Below are 18564 nucleotides of genomic sequence, written 5' to 3'. Positions count from 1 at the left end.
TAGTTCATAATATAAGGTCCCATTGGACTCCAGATTGTGATGCTTAACACTAACTCAATTTTAGTCCAATCTCATCAGGGTTACGTGGATTCATTTAAGAAATATACGAACCTTTGGTCACCACTAGTTCTCTCCAAATTATAATCCAACATTTTTATCCTGGCTTACTGACCTCTTGTGCATGTTTGACCTACAGCTTAAGTAAGTTAATGACCTGCCAGTATTTAAAGCTCTACTCACCCATAATGCTCTTAATAAATGAGATCATTTTCTATAGCCTTCATAGATCATGCCTTCTTAATCTCTTTTACTGACATAGAAAATAATTTCTCCTCTTCAAATGGGTATTCACCTTTTCACCTGAGGAAACTTCACTTAAGGGTCAAGACCTACTGCAAAACTTCCTGATGTTTTCTTTGACTTCCAAGTGGAATTATTGTCTTAATATTAACCTGGATTTATTGAAGGATACTATCTTCAGGAGATTACAGGCCAAGCATATAATTACTTATCAAGAATGAATTGATGTAAGAGTTAAAGTCATAATGAAAGAGTAAAAGGATGTATATTTTTTATTAAGTTGTTGTTATATAGTTGTTTTCTGTTTTTAATCAATGGTCCTTTATTCTTGTCCCTATAATAGAACATATTATTATGATTCTGAAATAATCTGTTACATTGCAATTATCTTAAGAATGATGAAGCATCAACATTTGTTTCTATCAGAGTTTGTAATACATACTTTGTGCTAAATGTGCATAGAATAATGTATGTATGTATGTATATATGTATGTATGTGTGTGTGGATGGGTGGGTGGATGGATGGGTGGGTGGATGAATGATGGGTGGATGAACTGCAAAATAGCAGTATTTATTGAAGTTGTTGTAGAACCTCACTCATCAGGTGTTTGGAACAGCTAGCTGCTCTTGTGATCAAAAGATCAGAGGCAATGTGAATATTCACTAGCTTAACCTAATTTATCTTTACTATTTTTCTTTATCACCATAAAATTTCTCAATTTTCTTCACTCCAAAATTATTGTAATAAAAGTCAATAAAGCAAATGGCATTGATCCTGGCTTTAGCAAGTTCCTCAATGCATTATAGTACACACGATCATTTCAAAGTAAGACTACAGTGTACTGCAAGTTGTCAAGTCACTGAGGATTATGTAATCCCTAAATGAATTGTACTACTGTTCATGATATACACCAGACACTAATTTTAGTATTTCTTATTAATGCTCATTGATACTTTTCATTACAGGAAACTGAAATTATGAGAGAAATTATAAAAAATGGACCAGTTCAAGGTAAGAGCAGACAAAATGTCATTTTCAGTTATGAATTCCTGTAGTAAACACCATTACATGATGTGACATCAAAGGCTTGTAATGAAAAAGAAAATCTTAGTCACTTCAAGCCTGTGCAGTTGCAGACGATTGGCTCACCAAAGAGTACCATGAGCTTCCATTTTACTTTAAGGAGATAAACTTGTTTATTAGTTGAACTTTTAAACACTAACAGCACATTTAAGAAAAGCTGACTGAGTCTTTTCAGAGTTATTATGGACTACCTGACAGGTACACATGACTTCCATTGACTAATAGAGCTTACATTACCCACTAGGTGACATGTAAGAATCCCATATAAGGTTAGATATTTAATTTCATTTTAGGTGGCTTTAGGAATACATTGACAAAACCAGTGAGCATTACTAGAAACAAAGTAGATAGTTTCTTTTTTACATTAGGTCAAGGAAAATCAAACAAACTAGGATGACTTTTGTGTTTTACAAAAAAACATTTTTATAATTTGACCTACTTCGTAAATTTGTTATTGGTAGTAAAATATTATTAAATAGTATGATTATACAGTAGTATATCAGGTATAGATTTTGACTTTAAAGTATAGCTCATCCTATTTCTTTATTGGAATCTGCATTATACCAATAATGTTGATAAAGATAAGTTCACAGAATGTATTTTCTGTATAACATTTTCCCTAAAATGCATAGGAAAACAAATTCAATGAGGTGTGAAATGGAAATTCAAGTAGTGAACACAAAGGGCCTGAGTAAAACATCAATATAGTAGGACATAAATTAAAAACACTTGCTATATATTTGAGGAATTGTTGGTTAGTTTTTTCCCTTAGTATTGAAATAGTAAGAATCATATTTTTTAATATTTGTGTCAAAATTGTTTATTAAAAAATCAAAGATTATATTAAACATTCCCTAAATTTAATTAAAAAAACATTAGAACCTTACATTAACTATGAAACCAATAGGTTAGGCTGTTTGCTTCTTAAACATGTGAAATTTGTTGGCTGTTATAACTGAGAATTTGTGTGTAATTTTACTGTATGCTCTGTCTGTGAAACAAATATGAAAGACAGAAGAAATTTTAATTAAAGCCAAACTCATAACCCCCACTTGGACATTTTCCTTTTTAATGGTTTTGGCAGTTCATTATGTAGTAAATTTGGCTTAAACCATTCTGAATTTCCAGATTGTTGTAATACTACCCCCCAACCTCTGCTCTCAATCAAACAAAATTGGGTCTTGATTTTTTGAATGTCATTGGAAAATTGAGGTTTATTTGTGGCCATATTTTTTGTGAATTTCCACATTATAAATTTGAAATAGAACAATTTCAAGGCACATAATAAACAATCAAATCAGTGAATTCTCACTCTGGAATTGTTGAGAAAATATGTCCTGCCAGCCTTAGCCAGAGTCGAGATAAAGCATGTATCAGGCTTCTGTCTTTTGTCCTGTGCAAAGGTTGACTGTGTGCAGCTCTCCCGGTCTCAGAGTGCACAGCAGGTTCTTACACACTCACAGACTTGTAAATTCATCTGCTTTGGTTTAATGCAGAAACTGAAGGAACGGGACCCTTGGTTTACTCGTGTTGGCTTTTTACCCTTTGCTTTAGTTGGCAGTGTTGTATGGCAGGCGTAATATATTTTGTTCATGGTACTTAAAACAGAGCTGAGTGGTAAGAGTTAAATGAGTCAGTGGTTATATAGAGAGGAATATCACTGGGGATGTCTTCACATTTTTGTGAATGAAAAGAATGCTATTTGGTTCCTGCTGTAGATGCAGTTTGATTTCCTGCTTGCAGGACCTGGTTTAACTTATAGCATTTCATTCTGCCTTGGGACAACAAAAAAGTCAAATGGATTGAACCTTCAACAAATAACACTGTGAGCATTTCTCTAAACCCTACAGACAGAAGAAATTTACATAGGGTATAATCTAAAACAGTGTGTTTTATAGTGGGTAAAGGAGACTCAACTTCCAATGACACAGCCCTCCAAAGGCCCTGAATGCTAGAGAACGAAGCTAAAATCAGTATGTGAGAAGCCACGTTTCCCTTTGCAGAATGAATTTCACTGCAAATGCCAGTGACCTTCATTCTGACTTTATTTAAAACACATGCTGAGCTAAGATAGGCAAGCTTTGTTCTTAGCTACCATGATATTCATATCTAGTCCCAATTAAAAAAATCTTCAGGACATGTCTCCCAAGAGGGAAGTTTAAAGTCTTCAACCTGAATTGCACAAGCTCTTCCACAAAGCATCACATAAAACAGGAAAGAAGTAATCTAAGAGAAGGAATGAAGGAGGGTTTTATGAAGTACAGGCTCTGGTTTTCAAAGAGTGCAACACAGACTCAGTTCTCCAGAGGGGAAAGGACAAATCCCTGTCAGAATCTTCTTTTGTACATGATTTTCTTTTATTAGAACCCAACAAAGAAAGGTTTAAATGCATTTTAAATGTAAAACGTGTGCATGAGTAATATTCTAAGTAGCTGAAATTGTTTTTCAAAAGAATAAGAAATGTTTGTAACCACTTGATAAGAAGAAAATTTGGTATGCTCTCTTCTTAGACCCCATTTCTCATAACTTAACCGTTGATTGTTCTGGGAGAACTTCTGGGATTTTGAAGACGCATTTTAGTAACTTTACTGTTTATCCATTTGGGTTTATTTCAGCCATAATGCAAGTCCACGAAGACTTCTTCTACTATAAGACAGGAATATACAGGCATGTTATCAGCACAAATGAAGAATCAGAAAAATATAGAAAACTTCGGACACATGCAGTCAAACTAACTGGGTAAGGCAATTACTTTACATCTTTATTATTTGGATGATTTTAAGTTTTGGAAAATGAAGTCAAGAATAAGATGAAACAGCTATGCAGCATTGATTGAATGACTGATTGACTGTGCTTGAGTATTCAATAATAACGTTTTTTTTAGCCTTATCTGATATCTCTCGGTTGCCTTAGCTTACTCATTTTCATCTGTACATTCTATATTTGCCTTTCATTATTGAATTTAGGAATTTAATTTCATGTATATGTCTTGCCCCCTGACTAGCATTTTCTATTATTCCAGTACATTTCCTTCTCTGTCTTGGCATCAAACAGTTCTTTGTATGTTGTAATAAAGTATCCATTCCATTTGACCCATATTCAATTGATTCTCTACTAAACCTATGTACACTTCCTTACTTAGCTGTGACCTCACAGTAAATCTTTATTACCACCCTTACACATACACTTCAGCAGTCATAGATCTTAGAGTAACATAACAGATAGTAACAGATAGGACAGACATGTAATACTGTATTCACTTGACTTATGTAAAGATAATAACTACAGTTTTCTTGCACCTGATAGGCTGACAACCCAGTAGTTCCCTGGTCCTTGATTCTGGGCACCTCAGAACTTGAAATATACCCACAGTGGCTGTCTTGTCTCAGAGAGAATAAGAATCCAGTAGTTATTCAGTCCACAAGGCTGAGTGCTTCAACAGTCCCAGTCTGGCCCCTAAAATTTGGAAGGTTTATAGAGAGCTGGCTCTCAATCAGTGATCAAACCTAGATGCTGGTTCAGATATCAGTAATGCAATGGGCTAGCAGCAGTAACAGAATAAATCAACTCTACAGCCATCAGGTGGGCTGGACAGGCAGAGAAAAGACAAAAGATGATAGTCTTCCTTTTGTTATGATATCTTTTTTGAAATCAGGGCTGCTTCCTTCACTTGGAAGGTTTTTCTTCTCAATAGGCAATTAGGATAATTCTTCAGTTGAGGCTTCCTGCTCAAGGTGATTCTAATTTGTGGCAAGTTGGCATTAAAACCAACAGTCATCAAACCCTCGACTCTTCTTCCTTGCCTGACTCTTAGTGTTATACCATCAAAAAGTTAAAAAATAAGATTTTACTTTTATATCATTTTATATTAAGAAGTTTCAGTTAGATGTCTTAGGCTATCAGGTAATTTCATTCCTTGTTTTATCATTTTTCAAATGAACATCTCAAAATCCCAGATGCTTCTTCCTGATCTTAAATGATAATCGTATTTTTGATATAATTTAAAAGCTTAAAAATCATTAGAACACATTTCCTGGCATCACAAATGCTATCGCCAGCATTTGTTGTCTTTATTGTGGAGAACATAAACAGAAACTGTGTGTTTTCCATAAATTCCTCTTCTTGTAGTATGTCCCCCACCCCATCACAACTATTCAAGCACTCATTGAGGAGTTTTCTATTTCTTCTCAGGATTTGATTTCATTTGAGTATGCTCTTTCTTATATCTCAGATATGAGCTGTAAGAGCAAAACCTTTACTTGTAGCTCAACTTCTTCCCAGTTTGCTAATGTTCTCTCTTTACACCAACTCCCTTGCAGACTTTTCCTGCACTCAATGTCCTCAAGAATTCTTCCCCAAATGTTTCCTAAATTTACCAAGTATTTTCTCACATTAGTCACCCAATTACCTGCTTATTTTAAGGCTATCAATTAATTCTATCTTGTTAATACTATTTGTCAGACTTTATATTTCCTTATTCCTCCATCCAGTCATGTCTGGACTTACTGAAATTTGTCAGATTTCTTTTCCTTTCTTGTTCTGGCTTTCACTCTTGTAGCTGTCAAACCTTGGTCTCAGGTCTTGCTCTCCTCTCCCTACTTTTTTTCACTCATTCTGTGCAGAACTTAGTACTCCGCAAATTTGTTCTGGCTTTCAGCACCAGATAAAAGCTGCCATCAGTTAACTGATAGTCTCAGGTTAGGTCTCCCTCTTTAATTCCAGACATGTATATTCTGTATTCTAAGCAACATCTTCCCATGTACAATATGGGTGCTTCACACTTAGCACTTCCAAAACAGGGCTGTCTATCTTTCTCTTTCTCTATATGGCACCAACATTTCCCCCTGAATCCATGAAAGTCATTGTCTTAGTTCATGACCATAGAAACTCTTATAAAGAAAACATTTAATTGGTGTAGCTCTCTTACAGTTTCAGAGGTTCAGTCCATTATCATCATGATGTGGACCATGGGGGTGTACAGGCAGTCCTAGTGCTGGAGCTGAGAGTGTTATATCTTGCAAGCAACAGGAAGTCAAACTGACGGTCAACTGAGGGAAGCTTGAACAAATGAAACCTCAAAGCCTGTCCCCACAGTGACATACTTCCTCCAACAAGGCCACAACCCTAGTAGTGCCACTCCCTTTGAGAGCCATTTTCCTTCAGACCACCACAGCCATTCTTCCACATCCTCTAGCTGGACACCTTGGAATTGTCCTTTATTCCACTTTGAGTATATCACAGCATCTGTTGGCATTATAGCCAAAGCCAACTACTCTGTATCATTGCACTTGCCTGAGTGCCTGTTACATTTATTTTGTAGCAGGATTAGTGATAGGTCTTCCAGATTTTCCTTTTTCCATTAATTGTGTTTTCAACATAGAAACCAGTGTTTTCCTGTGGAGCAGAGCTAGTTGCTCATTGCTGTAAACTTTATGGTGTTTTTTCCATTTCCCTCAGAGGAAATATAAAGGTCTTTGCAATCATTTTGTAAAAGTCTGTCTTGCCTACTACACTACCACAGATACCAACTTTTTGATATCAAATTCTACTCACATATACTGTCCTTCCATCTAAAATGTTTTTCTACCAAATATCAAACCCCTTACTATATACACCTTCATTTAATCTGCTCAGATTTACCTTACAATATGGCTTCTCTTAATGTCCTATGGAACCCAGTCTTTGCTCTGTCTTCTATTAATTCTGCTTTTCCTTACCTGACACTTGGTTTCTCTATAGTTTCATATGATTATAACTTTCTATTTTATTGAATGATTTAATAATCATGTATAACCCAGATTGGAGCTTCCCAAGACCATGCCTCTTTGTACAATGACCTTACATTACCAAATCACCTAACACAGTGTTAATTCATGGTACATGTTTGACACATTTTCTATTGAAAAGTTACTTTTTAAGCTTCTCTTATTAGCTAGTTTTAAATTGTTGTCATTAATCTTTGAATAGAGTAATTCTTAATTTAAAAATAAGACCAGAAGAAGCTGGAGAAGAAAGGCAAGGCAATCCTCAGCTTTGGTTCAATCTTGTGGATGCTGGACCCATGATTACAAGTCCTTTTCTTTCCTAGAGGCATGTCTGGTTCTGATCTCAGTTTAAACAAAGTTAAATGAGCCTTCTAGTGCATCTCTTGCAGGTGTTTGATACCCTAGGGTACTCTTAGCCTGCCTTCTTTAAATTACCTTGCTTCATTTTTCAACTATTACTTTTAGGTGACTGCTGGGATTATGGTTTTGATTCTCCTTTGTGATGGGTAGTTTGAGAAGGGAATAGTGTCTGCAAATGGACTCCCCATAAAGATCTTGAGAGAAATTTCTACAAAGTCTGACATATTTTCAAGGGCAGATTTTGATATTCAGGTTCAGTGAGGAAGGGGTTGAATTGAGTGCCAACTCTCCATGTCCAGTCTTATTTTTGAATAGCTAAAATGAGTTTTTCCATTATTCCTTAAAGTTATGGTTTTATTATGACTGCTTCACTCACTAAAGATAGAAAAAGGCACTGATGCTTAAAGTTTGTTTCTCTAGTGTTAATCAAGTAGTGAATTTTCAGGAAGTGAATGGACTCTTAAGTTGAGGCATCAATGATTGCATGCTGTGTCATTGTGATTGAAGATTTAACTCCAGGTCTGCTCCCCATCAGTTTGAAACTTCATTTTTCTAATCTTCATTTGTGTATTTCATATCCATTTTTGTCCTGTCTGTTGATAACCTTGATCCAGAAAAACTTCTTCCTAGTACATTATATGGTAGATGATTTTTTCTTTCAGAGCCCTCTAATTTATGGGAACTGCTCACTGTCTGTGTCTACTGCTTGGATAGCCATGAGGCTTATGTTAGTTTCACTATTATTCTCACTCAGGCTGTGGTTGAAATAGATTTAAATATGTTTCCATTTCACTACTGCCATTTAAAACAAAATAATAGTGTCAGTGAGGAGGCCACAGAAATCACTGGGGCCTTGGATAGTAGATCAGTGTTTACCATGTTTTATGAATGATCTTTGGGAGCCCATTCCAAATAGAGGGATGCTCTCTCAGCCTGGACACATGGGGAAGAGCCTAGGTCCTGCCATGGATGAAATGACAGACTTTGGAGATCCCCCCAAGGAGGGCCTCACACTCCCTGGGGAATGATGTGGGGATTGGGTGGGGGCTGGGGGGCTGTTGGAGGGATAAGGGAGTAGGGGTAGGAGAGGGAGCTGGGATTGACATGTGAAGCATTCATGTTTCTAATTTAAATAAAAACATATATTGAGGAAAAATGACAAAAATATTCCTTGTCTTAACTATGTTAGCCACAGTAGTGTGTTTCCATTCATAAGCTCCTGGAATTTGGGATCTTATCAAATTTATCTTCCCTCTGTGACAATAAACAAAACTAACTTTGTTGGTAAGAATGTATCTATTTTTTAACAAATGCTTTGGGTCATCTGGGCATTGTTTGGCACTCCAGAGCAGTAGATTTCAATTCCTTTCTCCACCAGCAATTCCTTATTTGGTAATTATGACATTCAGGAGAAAAATGCAACAGTGAGTTACAGAATAATCAAGTAGCTCAAGAAAGTTAATGTCCCTTATCTGAAGAGCTCAATATGCTTTTGCAAAGTACCTAACAAATTTATCTCAACAAATTGTTTGGTGTCCTTTGTGCAGAATTCAAAGCTGTTAGATTTAATTTACTTGAACAAATGAATTTGAGTTTATACTAAGTGCTTAGCACTAGGGAACAAAAGCTGAAATAATACAGTTTCAATTTTTTTAGTAATTTAAAGTTTTAATGGTTAATTCCCATCATCATTTTGATTGAATTAAGAAATACCTAGGAAACCAATAAGGCACACTTTTTGGGTGTGTCTGTAAGCACTTTCCAGAGGGCATCAACTGACCACATGACCGGTCTTTAATGTGGGTAGTACCATCATATAATTTTGAGTCTCTGTATAATAAGGTGGAAAGAAGAGAGAGCTGGTATAGTACCAGCATTATTTTTTCTGTGCCTCCTCAACCATCAGGATATGAACAAGTTCTCCCAATGGCCGTTATGAGCCATTTCTGTTGCTATGCCTTGGACACCTATACCAACTGTGTCTTCTTAAACCCTAACTTAATATATAACCTTCTTTCTTTAAGTTGCTTCTTGTTAGACATTTTGTATTAGCCCTGAAAAAGTAGCTAACACAGATGTGGGGCAGATGTATCCATAACCAGTTCTACCAAGATAAGATAAAGGGTCTGCCTTCCTATGTGTAAAGCATAGAATAGTGATGAACATATAGAAATAGATCTAGAATGTTTCTTTTCTAACACTCTTATTTCTGGCTCTTTTTTTATTCCATAACCCATTCTTGATCCTGTTTGTAGATGGTATTTGGATAAAAATCCTGTATCTTTAGACAGTGTTGTTTCCTATACTGCTAATTAGAAAATATCACTGACAAACCTAAGAAGTCCCTTTTGTTTCAAGATGAATCCTAGGTTTTAAGATGTTGAAACATGAAACATTGCATCTAAGAAACAAAAATATACTTTGAGATTTTTATTTCATTCCAGCCCAAGTTCCCTGTGCTACAATCACACTGCCTCATCATGGTTTGTCCATGTCCGTGAGATTTCTTTACACTGAGTCTAAAGTTGGCAATTCATTGCATAAGTGCTATTTTTCTTGCAAGTGATTGTCAAGAATCACTGGTAAAATTCAGTGAGTAAACTTACTGTTTGAAATTTTATATCATTATAATAAAAAGTGACAAATATTTACTTTCCCTACTGTCATCTCTGTGGAAAAGAATTTTATTGATGCCATAGTCTACATATCACCAAAAGAGAATAATGTTTCAAGTCAAGTCATTGTTTTGTTATATTTAGCCAACACCTTATCTATCACATTTTCTGAAGAAATGGTTAAATGCAAGGGTTTCACCCATAAGTAGAACAGAGAAAGAATCACACTGAATGTCTGATAATAGCTACATAACTATTAGAAAACTAAATTTATATTTTATATGGGCCAGAATACAGATACTAAATGTTTTTGTCTAGAGTCAGTAGTATGAAGGATTTTTTTTAACTTTTGAACATTAAGTAATTACACAGTGAGAGAGGAAACAAGCTATAGTGATAGGAAGGCTAGAAGGAAACAAAAATTATAGGCAAACAAAGGCAGAGTGAAGAATTAACAAAGCAGTTTCCTAAGTGGTTTGTAAATTACTGCTGTTTAAGTTTATTTCAATGCCTACACACAAATATCCCAATAATGCCTGCTATAAAAATGATAGAATTTTATTGTTATTCCAATAATCAGAGCAGAGCATTAAAAATGGATCTAGAAATTTCTATGATTTTGAGGCAAATACATTTTATGTATCTAGATATCTCTTATCAATGTATTCAACAGACATTAAAAGATAATCAGTAGTTTTGTGTGGACTGGGTGTTCATAGTACTATGCTGAGTGCTAGGCACACTGAGAAAAATCTGAAACAGCCCTTTCACTCACGCTGTTGGTAGATATTAAACAAAAAATGGTAAAATGTAGCATTGGGAGACAAAATACAGAACTTTATAAGATGGAATATATCAGAAGATTGTCCTCTGAGAATTCCATCTAAGCATAGACTTGCAGGTTGTACAGAAATAGTCTGTTGGAAGAGGTTATGTAAAGGCCTTTTGTTTAGTGGAATACAGACCACTAAGATGACTAGGAAGATTGCATTTGCTCAATCCCAGAATGCAAAATCATTTTTAAGATTTTAGTTAAAGATTTGAGAAGCAAAGGAAACTTACTAAAGGTTTGTGGTGGGAAAAACATCATGAATTTTACTTGTATTTTTAAAAGATTATTCCAAAGAAGACTGTAATATAAAAAGGCATACTTTGGTGCACTAAGTAAAAGATAACAATTCAGACCTCATAAGAAGATAGAATAGCTCAGGCAGCATGGCAGACACAGAAATAATTAAAAACTTAGTAGAAATGGCACACCGCGAATACAACAAAAATGTGTTCTGCATAAGCCAGACATAGAATCATAGCTGTGCACATTGGCTGTGAAGTTTTGTCACCTAATGAGATGGAGAAAAGGAACCTATTGTTGACCCTGTCTTTCTACTGTTTGACATGCTTTGAAGATGAGAAAAAATACACTTTAGAGCTAGGGATTCAGCTCAGTGGTACAGCATTCGCTTAGTAGATGTGAGACCCCAGGTTTGATACTTGTCAGCCCTATCCACCACCAAATAAAGATTAATGACAGAGTAAGCAAGTAGATTTATTGATCTTATGACAGAAAACCAATATAAGCTGAAGATGGATTGTATTTAAAATTATAAGAAAAGTATTGAAATTAAGGTGTGATGAATCCAATGTTTGATGAACTAGATGTTCAGAGTGATGGAGCAGGAAAGGCTGGCATGAGGTGTGTGTGACAGAGAGGCAGAGTGATATTGAGATTTCTTAAAAATTTGGAAAGCAGAAAGTGTTGGAATTCAAAGAATACATGAGTCTTTTTAGGGCACTTATGGTAACTCTGCTGTGTCAGGATAGTAGATGAAGAGAGAACAAATTGCTTTAGTGTTTGAGGTGTCATGAAGAATTATTCTCTTGTTTCTATAGAGTATAAGATTAGGTTAGTTGTAGAAGAGATTCAGATTGCATTGTCAGTAATTTGAGGGAAGTAAGAATTATTGATAATGGGCCTCTAGATGTTTAGGAGACAAAGAAGTCCAAAGAATCAAGAAAGGATTGCCATTTGCTGGTCATGTACCATCCTGCCCTCTTGTGTGCACTTTCTACAGCTGTGGACAGTTGCTTCAATTACAGAAAATAGGAAGGAATAGTTGAGTTCATCCAGTACTGATGGTGTTAGAGATGGGTGCCACTAAAGAATCAGAAAAGGAAGGTGTTGATGTGAACATCCATGTGCTATAAGCATCACAGAAACTTCAATGAAGTAGGAAAGATGAAGATTCAGGGATTTAGAGAAAGTAGAAAAGTCAGTGGTCCATGATAATTCTATTCTCAGTGATCTCATGATTCTCTGATTTCTTTACTTTTTGTTTTACTAAATTTTAAAAGTAATTATGAGAAAGTATCATATAATAAATAGTGTCTCACAGGTTAAAGATAGTCTGAGTTACTAAATACCACGATTTTCTACAATAGATGCTCAATTCTATTGCCATACCAGTTGTGTTCTCTATGGTCAGAAGCTATCTATCTATGTGTCTTTCTGTATTAGTTAGGCTGTGAAGAGACACCATGACCATGGCTACTCATACAAGGAAAACAGCTAATTGAAGTGGCTTGCTTATAGTTTCAGAGGGTTAGTTCATTATCATCATGGCAGGTGCATAGTGGCAGGCAGGCATTCATGGTGCTGGCTACAGTTGATCAGAAGGTAATAGGAAAAGTTCAATGACACTGAGTGAAGCTTAAGCAAAAGAGACCACAAAGTCTGCCCCCACAGTGACACATTTCCTTCAACACAGCCACACCTATATCAACAAAGGCAAACATCCCAATAGTACCATTCCCTATGAACTTATGGGGCCCAATTACATTCAAACTATTGTCTGTCTATCTATCTATCTATCTATCTATCTATCTATCTATCTATCTATCTATCTGTCTCTGTTTATCTATATATATGTTCTATATTATCTATGTATCATCTATATTTCTATGATCTATATCTACCCATAAATTTCCTATTCGTCATTTATTATCTATCTATATACCTATCTATCGACTATCAATATTTACCATATATATGCATATTATTTGTCACCTGTTTATTCATATTTTATAATATAAGATTCTTGCTCACTAATGTATCATAAAAATAATACTTTGGGGTTGATTTACTATTTTTTATTCTAAATTTTCACATGTATAAATTTAAAAAATTTCCTGAACATAAATTATTATTTACAGTGATTATAGAATCAGTTGGCATAGTTTTATTAAGGCCACTAAATTTTTGCCAAAATGCTATTTTTACCTCTAACTTTTAAAATATCAATTGAAGGTGAAAGCTAAATTTTTAGACAGTCTAATATTTAATGTCTATAGAATTCATAAATTCTAAGTAGGTACTTCAATTTGTACATATTTAAGATAGTTGGATGAATATTTCTACTATGATGATTTGATGAATACATATAGATGTATAATTGTAAATTTTAGTTCAGACAGCACAATTTATTTGTGTGTTCTGATGACTTTCAAATGCAAAATAGTTCTTTATTATACTTTTCTTTTTAATGGGTATGAGAAAATATACTTGATCTAAATATATGCTTTGATTCTTCTTGGGAAATATTTGATCAGAGACAGATTTAATAATTCTGAAATCTAATGTATATTTATGACCCATTTGAAAACTATATAGAACTGCACAGTGTATAAATTAGTATATGTTGAATATAATAACATATATTCAGATATATTTTTAACAATAGTGTTTACTGTTTATAATCATTGAAATAAGAAGAAGATATTTTACATTATGGACCTTAACAATCTTTGATTTCTACAATTTTCAAGGTTTCTCCCTAACTCAAGAACTAATGCAATAGATAACATTGCAAAGACTTGAGTTTGTGTTGTGTAAGCCTGTGACTGTCAGAAGCCTATTTTTATATTCTATGTCATATCAATCTTTTATTTAACTGCCATATATAGTGACTGATAGAGTAAAAGCCTAAAAACTCTTAATTTTGTTTATTTCATAAAGCCAATGTCTAAAGTGTTAAAATAGTTAAATTTAATAAGGGAGATAACTTTAATTCATGTGTAGGAATCAGAAAATATTATTATATAAACAGTTTAAAGAGAAACATGAAGGTTATTTAATGTTTATTAAATCACTCAGATATTCTAGAGCTTATGAGCTGAAAAAACCCCTCATTGTTCTCTCCCCATATATGTTGATCACTCCCAAGGTTTAAAATTCAAATATTTTTGATTCTTGTCTCAAGATTGATTGGCTTGACTGTATGAATCAATCTAATTAGCATCAGAAAGGATCTCATTTTAGTAAGTTTAAACTTTAAATTAACATACATTTAATTTCAATGGATACTGAAATAAGTAAACACTTGCCATGGACCTGATGCTGTATATTTGCATCAGTGGTTTCCTCAAAGTTATGCTACCAATGGTTTAAGTACTAACTCTATCATGCAAAGGCTCACAGGCTTCATATACTAATGAACACAGTTAGCTTTTGTTTCAATTTTCATTTATAGAGGAAAGTCAAAATAAAAATAGTTTCATGCTATTACTGTCTTTTCAGGTTTGGTAAAAGATTATGACATCATAAAGTAAGTTGAATAATAAAATAACAAACAATAAATAAATAATGAAAATGTCTGAAGCTTTTATAAAGTACATTTTCATTGAAAAAGCTCATATTAAATTAAAGTGTTTCATATCAGCACTATCCTCACAGTACACATGTGACAGGTGTACATACTCGTGCTTTTGGTATATTTTTTAAATTGTCTTCTGGGATTGCAGAGAATAAGAACATCTAATACACAAACTGCTCATTTTACATTGGGAAATACTAACATCTTTTAATCCTATTGTTTTTTGTTAAATTAATATGTTGGAGTGTTTCCTAGTATAAATATATGTTCTAATATATATATATATATATTTCTACATAAAAACTTTCTTGTGTACAAAAGGCAGTTTTACAGAAATGTCAATGGGTTCACAATGGATTAAAATATAAAATCAAACAAAGCCTAGTAGCACAAGCCTGTAGTCACAGATACCCTGAAGATGAGGCAGAAAGTTGCAAGCTTGAAAATACCTTGAGCAACAGAATGAATTTGGGGCCAGCCAGGGCAATTTAGCAGAACCCAATTGCAAAATATAAAGCGTTTGTGTTGGGGAGGCAGTGACAGCGGCAGAGCATTTGTGTAGCATGTCCTAGTTTCACTCTCCTACACCACAAAAATAGACAAGTAAAATAATTAAGAAACTAAATCCCCAATGACTTACTAGAGAAACCAAAAATACAAAATTTAAATAAAGTAAAACAAGGTTTCTTACAAAGCTGAAACTACCAGGTATGAAGAGAAATATAAAGTATGAAATCAGAACACAGGGACTGGAGAGTTGGCTCAGCAGGTAAGAGCACTGACTGTTCTTCCAAAGGACACAGGTTCAATTCCCAGCAACCACATGGTGGGTCATAACTGTTTGTAACTATAGTTCCAGTGTACTCAAAACCTTTACACAAAGAAAACACCAATGCACAAGACATAAATTAAATAAATAAATTTAAAAATCTCTTTAAAAAATCAGGAAACGTGAAACTTAGAACAAAGTAAATTTATGGAAAAATATACATCTTATAAAATACAAGATTATCATCCTCAAATATATATGGAACAGAAGATTAATAAATCTATGGTATTGTCATACAATACATGCCTACCTTTTGTTTGAACGTGTCATGAAGTGCAGTTAGTATTTTATTTTAATTCATCATATTAATATTATTTAATCATCATTGGTTTTCTGAAAGATGTTTTAGTTCATAATAACCTTAGACTCAGGAATAAGATAAGTTTTTTTACTAAAATTTTAGCTTCTTTACCTGGCTTGCTTTCTCTTTGGCTATATAATACCTCATTTGATTTTTTGTGCATATGCTTCATTCTGCTTCCCACTCAAGTCAATTTTATGAAAGCAAACCATTCTTTTAGTCTATTAGCTATACAAATTAAAACTCAAGAAAGTACTCTTGATTCCTATAATAAATATTTTATAAGCATTAATATTCTCTAAAATGTCTACTTCAATTTCCTTTGCATTCCTTAAGAACGAGAAGAAATCTGTCCAGCCTCTCATGATAGAAAATAAAAGTTTGTATAGTCTTTTTGGCCTCACTCGGTATATTCTTCATCTCAGCAACCATCCATAACCAAGTTCTGCAATGAAGTTTGTGTTGATGCACCCAGCTGTTAAGCCTGTTGCCTGTCCTTATTGATTCTAGTCAATCTTTGCTGCATTGACAAGACTGGCTATTCTCATTATGACCAATGGTCACTCTTTCTTTATGAAGATTATGTTATCTCAAGAGTGGTACTTTCCTGATTATATCTTAGTCTCTACCACTTACAAAAAAAAAACAATAGTGCTCAGGAAAGCAGAAATTTGGGAGATATAATTAAGAGAAAAGATGAGACAGATGTAGGATGGATTTTTGGGGTCTTTCATTTAGAGACAATGTCATCCAAAGCCAAAGGGGGGTTATCTTTAAACATTCTTATTGGATATTTACATGACTTACATTTTAATAAAGGTCAATAGGTTAGAAGAATCATGAATCAGAGATTAATGTACAAGGCCTGAAAAGTTTAGTGATAGGTAGGGGTGGAGAGATGGATCAGCAGCTGCTGCTCTTTCAGAAGACCAAAATTCAGTTTCTACCATCACCTTTTGGGTGGGTGCTCAAAATCACCTCTAACTCCAGCTTCAGGATATCTGATACCCTCTTCAGCATTTAGCAGGCATCTACAATCACATGTGAATGCCCCCCCACACACACCTAAAGAGAAGAAATAATAGTAGCATTGCTAGCCATTCATATGAGGTATATTTTTGGCAGAAATGACAGTGCACAGTAGTATGAGTCAGTGGTAGAGAGAAATGTGTCCACTTTGACTCCCAAGTCTCTTCCAGATTACAAAGATGTAGTGTTAACTGCATTGATGAGTCATGGAAAGGCAACAGATGGATGCATGAAGAAAATGGCAAGCTTACTTTTAGTACACTGATTTGGGGGAATTCTGGAGATAACAAATTTAAAATATGAAGCAAGCATTGATGTATATTTCAGGAATTTAAACGTAGATTTTTAAAGCTCTAAAGCAGAAATATTAACAAATGGACTAGTAATAATATGTCAATTTTAAAAAACACTGTTGACATTTCTTCTATAGCCAAGGAAGGACCTGGAAGGAGAGGACTTCCCTCAGAGCAGGAGCATAGTATGGGAGCAGGGCCCATCATGAAAAAGACCCTGCCTTTTAAAAAGGTCAGATGGAGAAATAGCCAAATAAGGAAGAAGGAAGCTAGAGGATGTCATAACAGTTAGATCATGGAGCAAGAGTACTCCAAGTATCATGGGGATAGTGATAGAGAGATATCTTAGCGCTTAAGAACGCTTGCTTGATGTTCTTGTAGTGGACTGTTGCACTATTCCAGGCACTCAATTCTGGGTGGCTTTCAACCCCCTGTAACCACAGCTTCAGGGGATATGACACCCTATCCTCACATCTGTGAGTGCATACACTAATTAACATACACATAATTAAAAGAATAACCAGCATGGTAAGATGGTTGATTGAATAAGAACTCATGTGGCTTTTCCAGAAGACACAAGTTCAGGTCCCAGCACCTGTTTCAGGCAGCTCACAACTACTGCAACTTCAGCTCCAGGAGATCTGAGGCCTCTGGCTTCTTAGGGTACAAGGACTTGGATGTATGTATTCACATACTCACACACACATACCTATGCACAACTTAAAATAATATGTAAATCTTTTAAAATACAAAGGTAAAGTTAATGGCTTTCTAAAATATTTGAACCTTGCTCAAAAGTAGAAAAAATTTTAATTATGTTCTGTTAGAGCCTATTCATTTTTCTCAAATTTCAATTAATTTTATTGAGCAACAAATGTTTTAAAAGCCCTCAGTTAGGTACAGGGGATACTTAAATGAATAAATGCCTTACCTCAATAAATGAAATGAAGTTAATAGTCTCACTGATTTGATGTAGATCATTTATTTTGCAACCCATTGGGAGGTTCCTTAGTGATACTGGCATCATGAGAATTGAACTTAGAGTACATGGGAAAGGCCTTGGAGACAATGAACTGATAGATGGGTTTTCTTTGCTTCTGTTTCCAGGCTGATAGAATCCTGTTGTCTCCTTTGTCAGTAGAAAATCAAATTGATAAGTCTATGCTTTGCTTCTTCTCTTGTCTGACACTGCCTCTCACTGATTTGTCATCTCAATGACTTATCATGTCTGTCCCCTACTGTAACTGCTGTTATTGTAATCTGGTTTTCACAAATAATACATAAAGCAACAGCACCAAGAAAAGGGAGCTTTATTTTTTTACTTACACAAACTGATGAT

The 18564-nt window shown here is 34.6% G+C and overlaps 1 protein-coding gene across 2 annotated transcripts in view; it reads left to right on the top strand.

The window, feature by feature from the left end:
- The window catches only part of Tinag (tubulointerstitial nephritis antigen), a 79794-nt gene that overhangs the window by 34521 nt on the left and 26709 nt on the right, over positions 1–18564 (top strand). For both annotated transcript variants that reach the window (XM_040740216.1, XM_005073716.4), the window contains exons 8-9: positions 1267–1312; positions 4000–4123. In XM_040740216.1, coding sequence (XP_040596150.1) covers positions 1267–1312; positions 4000–4123 — 170 coding nt within the window. The remainder of the gene's footprint in view (positions 1–1266; positions 1313–3999; positions 4124–18564) is intronic.

This window comes from Mesocricetus auratus, unplaced genomic scaffold (assembly GCF_017639785.1).
Source record: "Mesocricetus auratus isolate SY011 unplaced genomic scaffold, BCM_Maur_2.0 Super-Scaffold_100691, whole genome shotgun sequence".
NCBI classification, from domain to species: Eukaryota; Metazoa; Chordata; class Mammalia; order Rodentia; family Cricetidae; genus Mesocricetus; species Mesocricetus auratus.
This window is presented reverse-complemented; position numbering and strand designations above follow the sequence as displayed.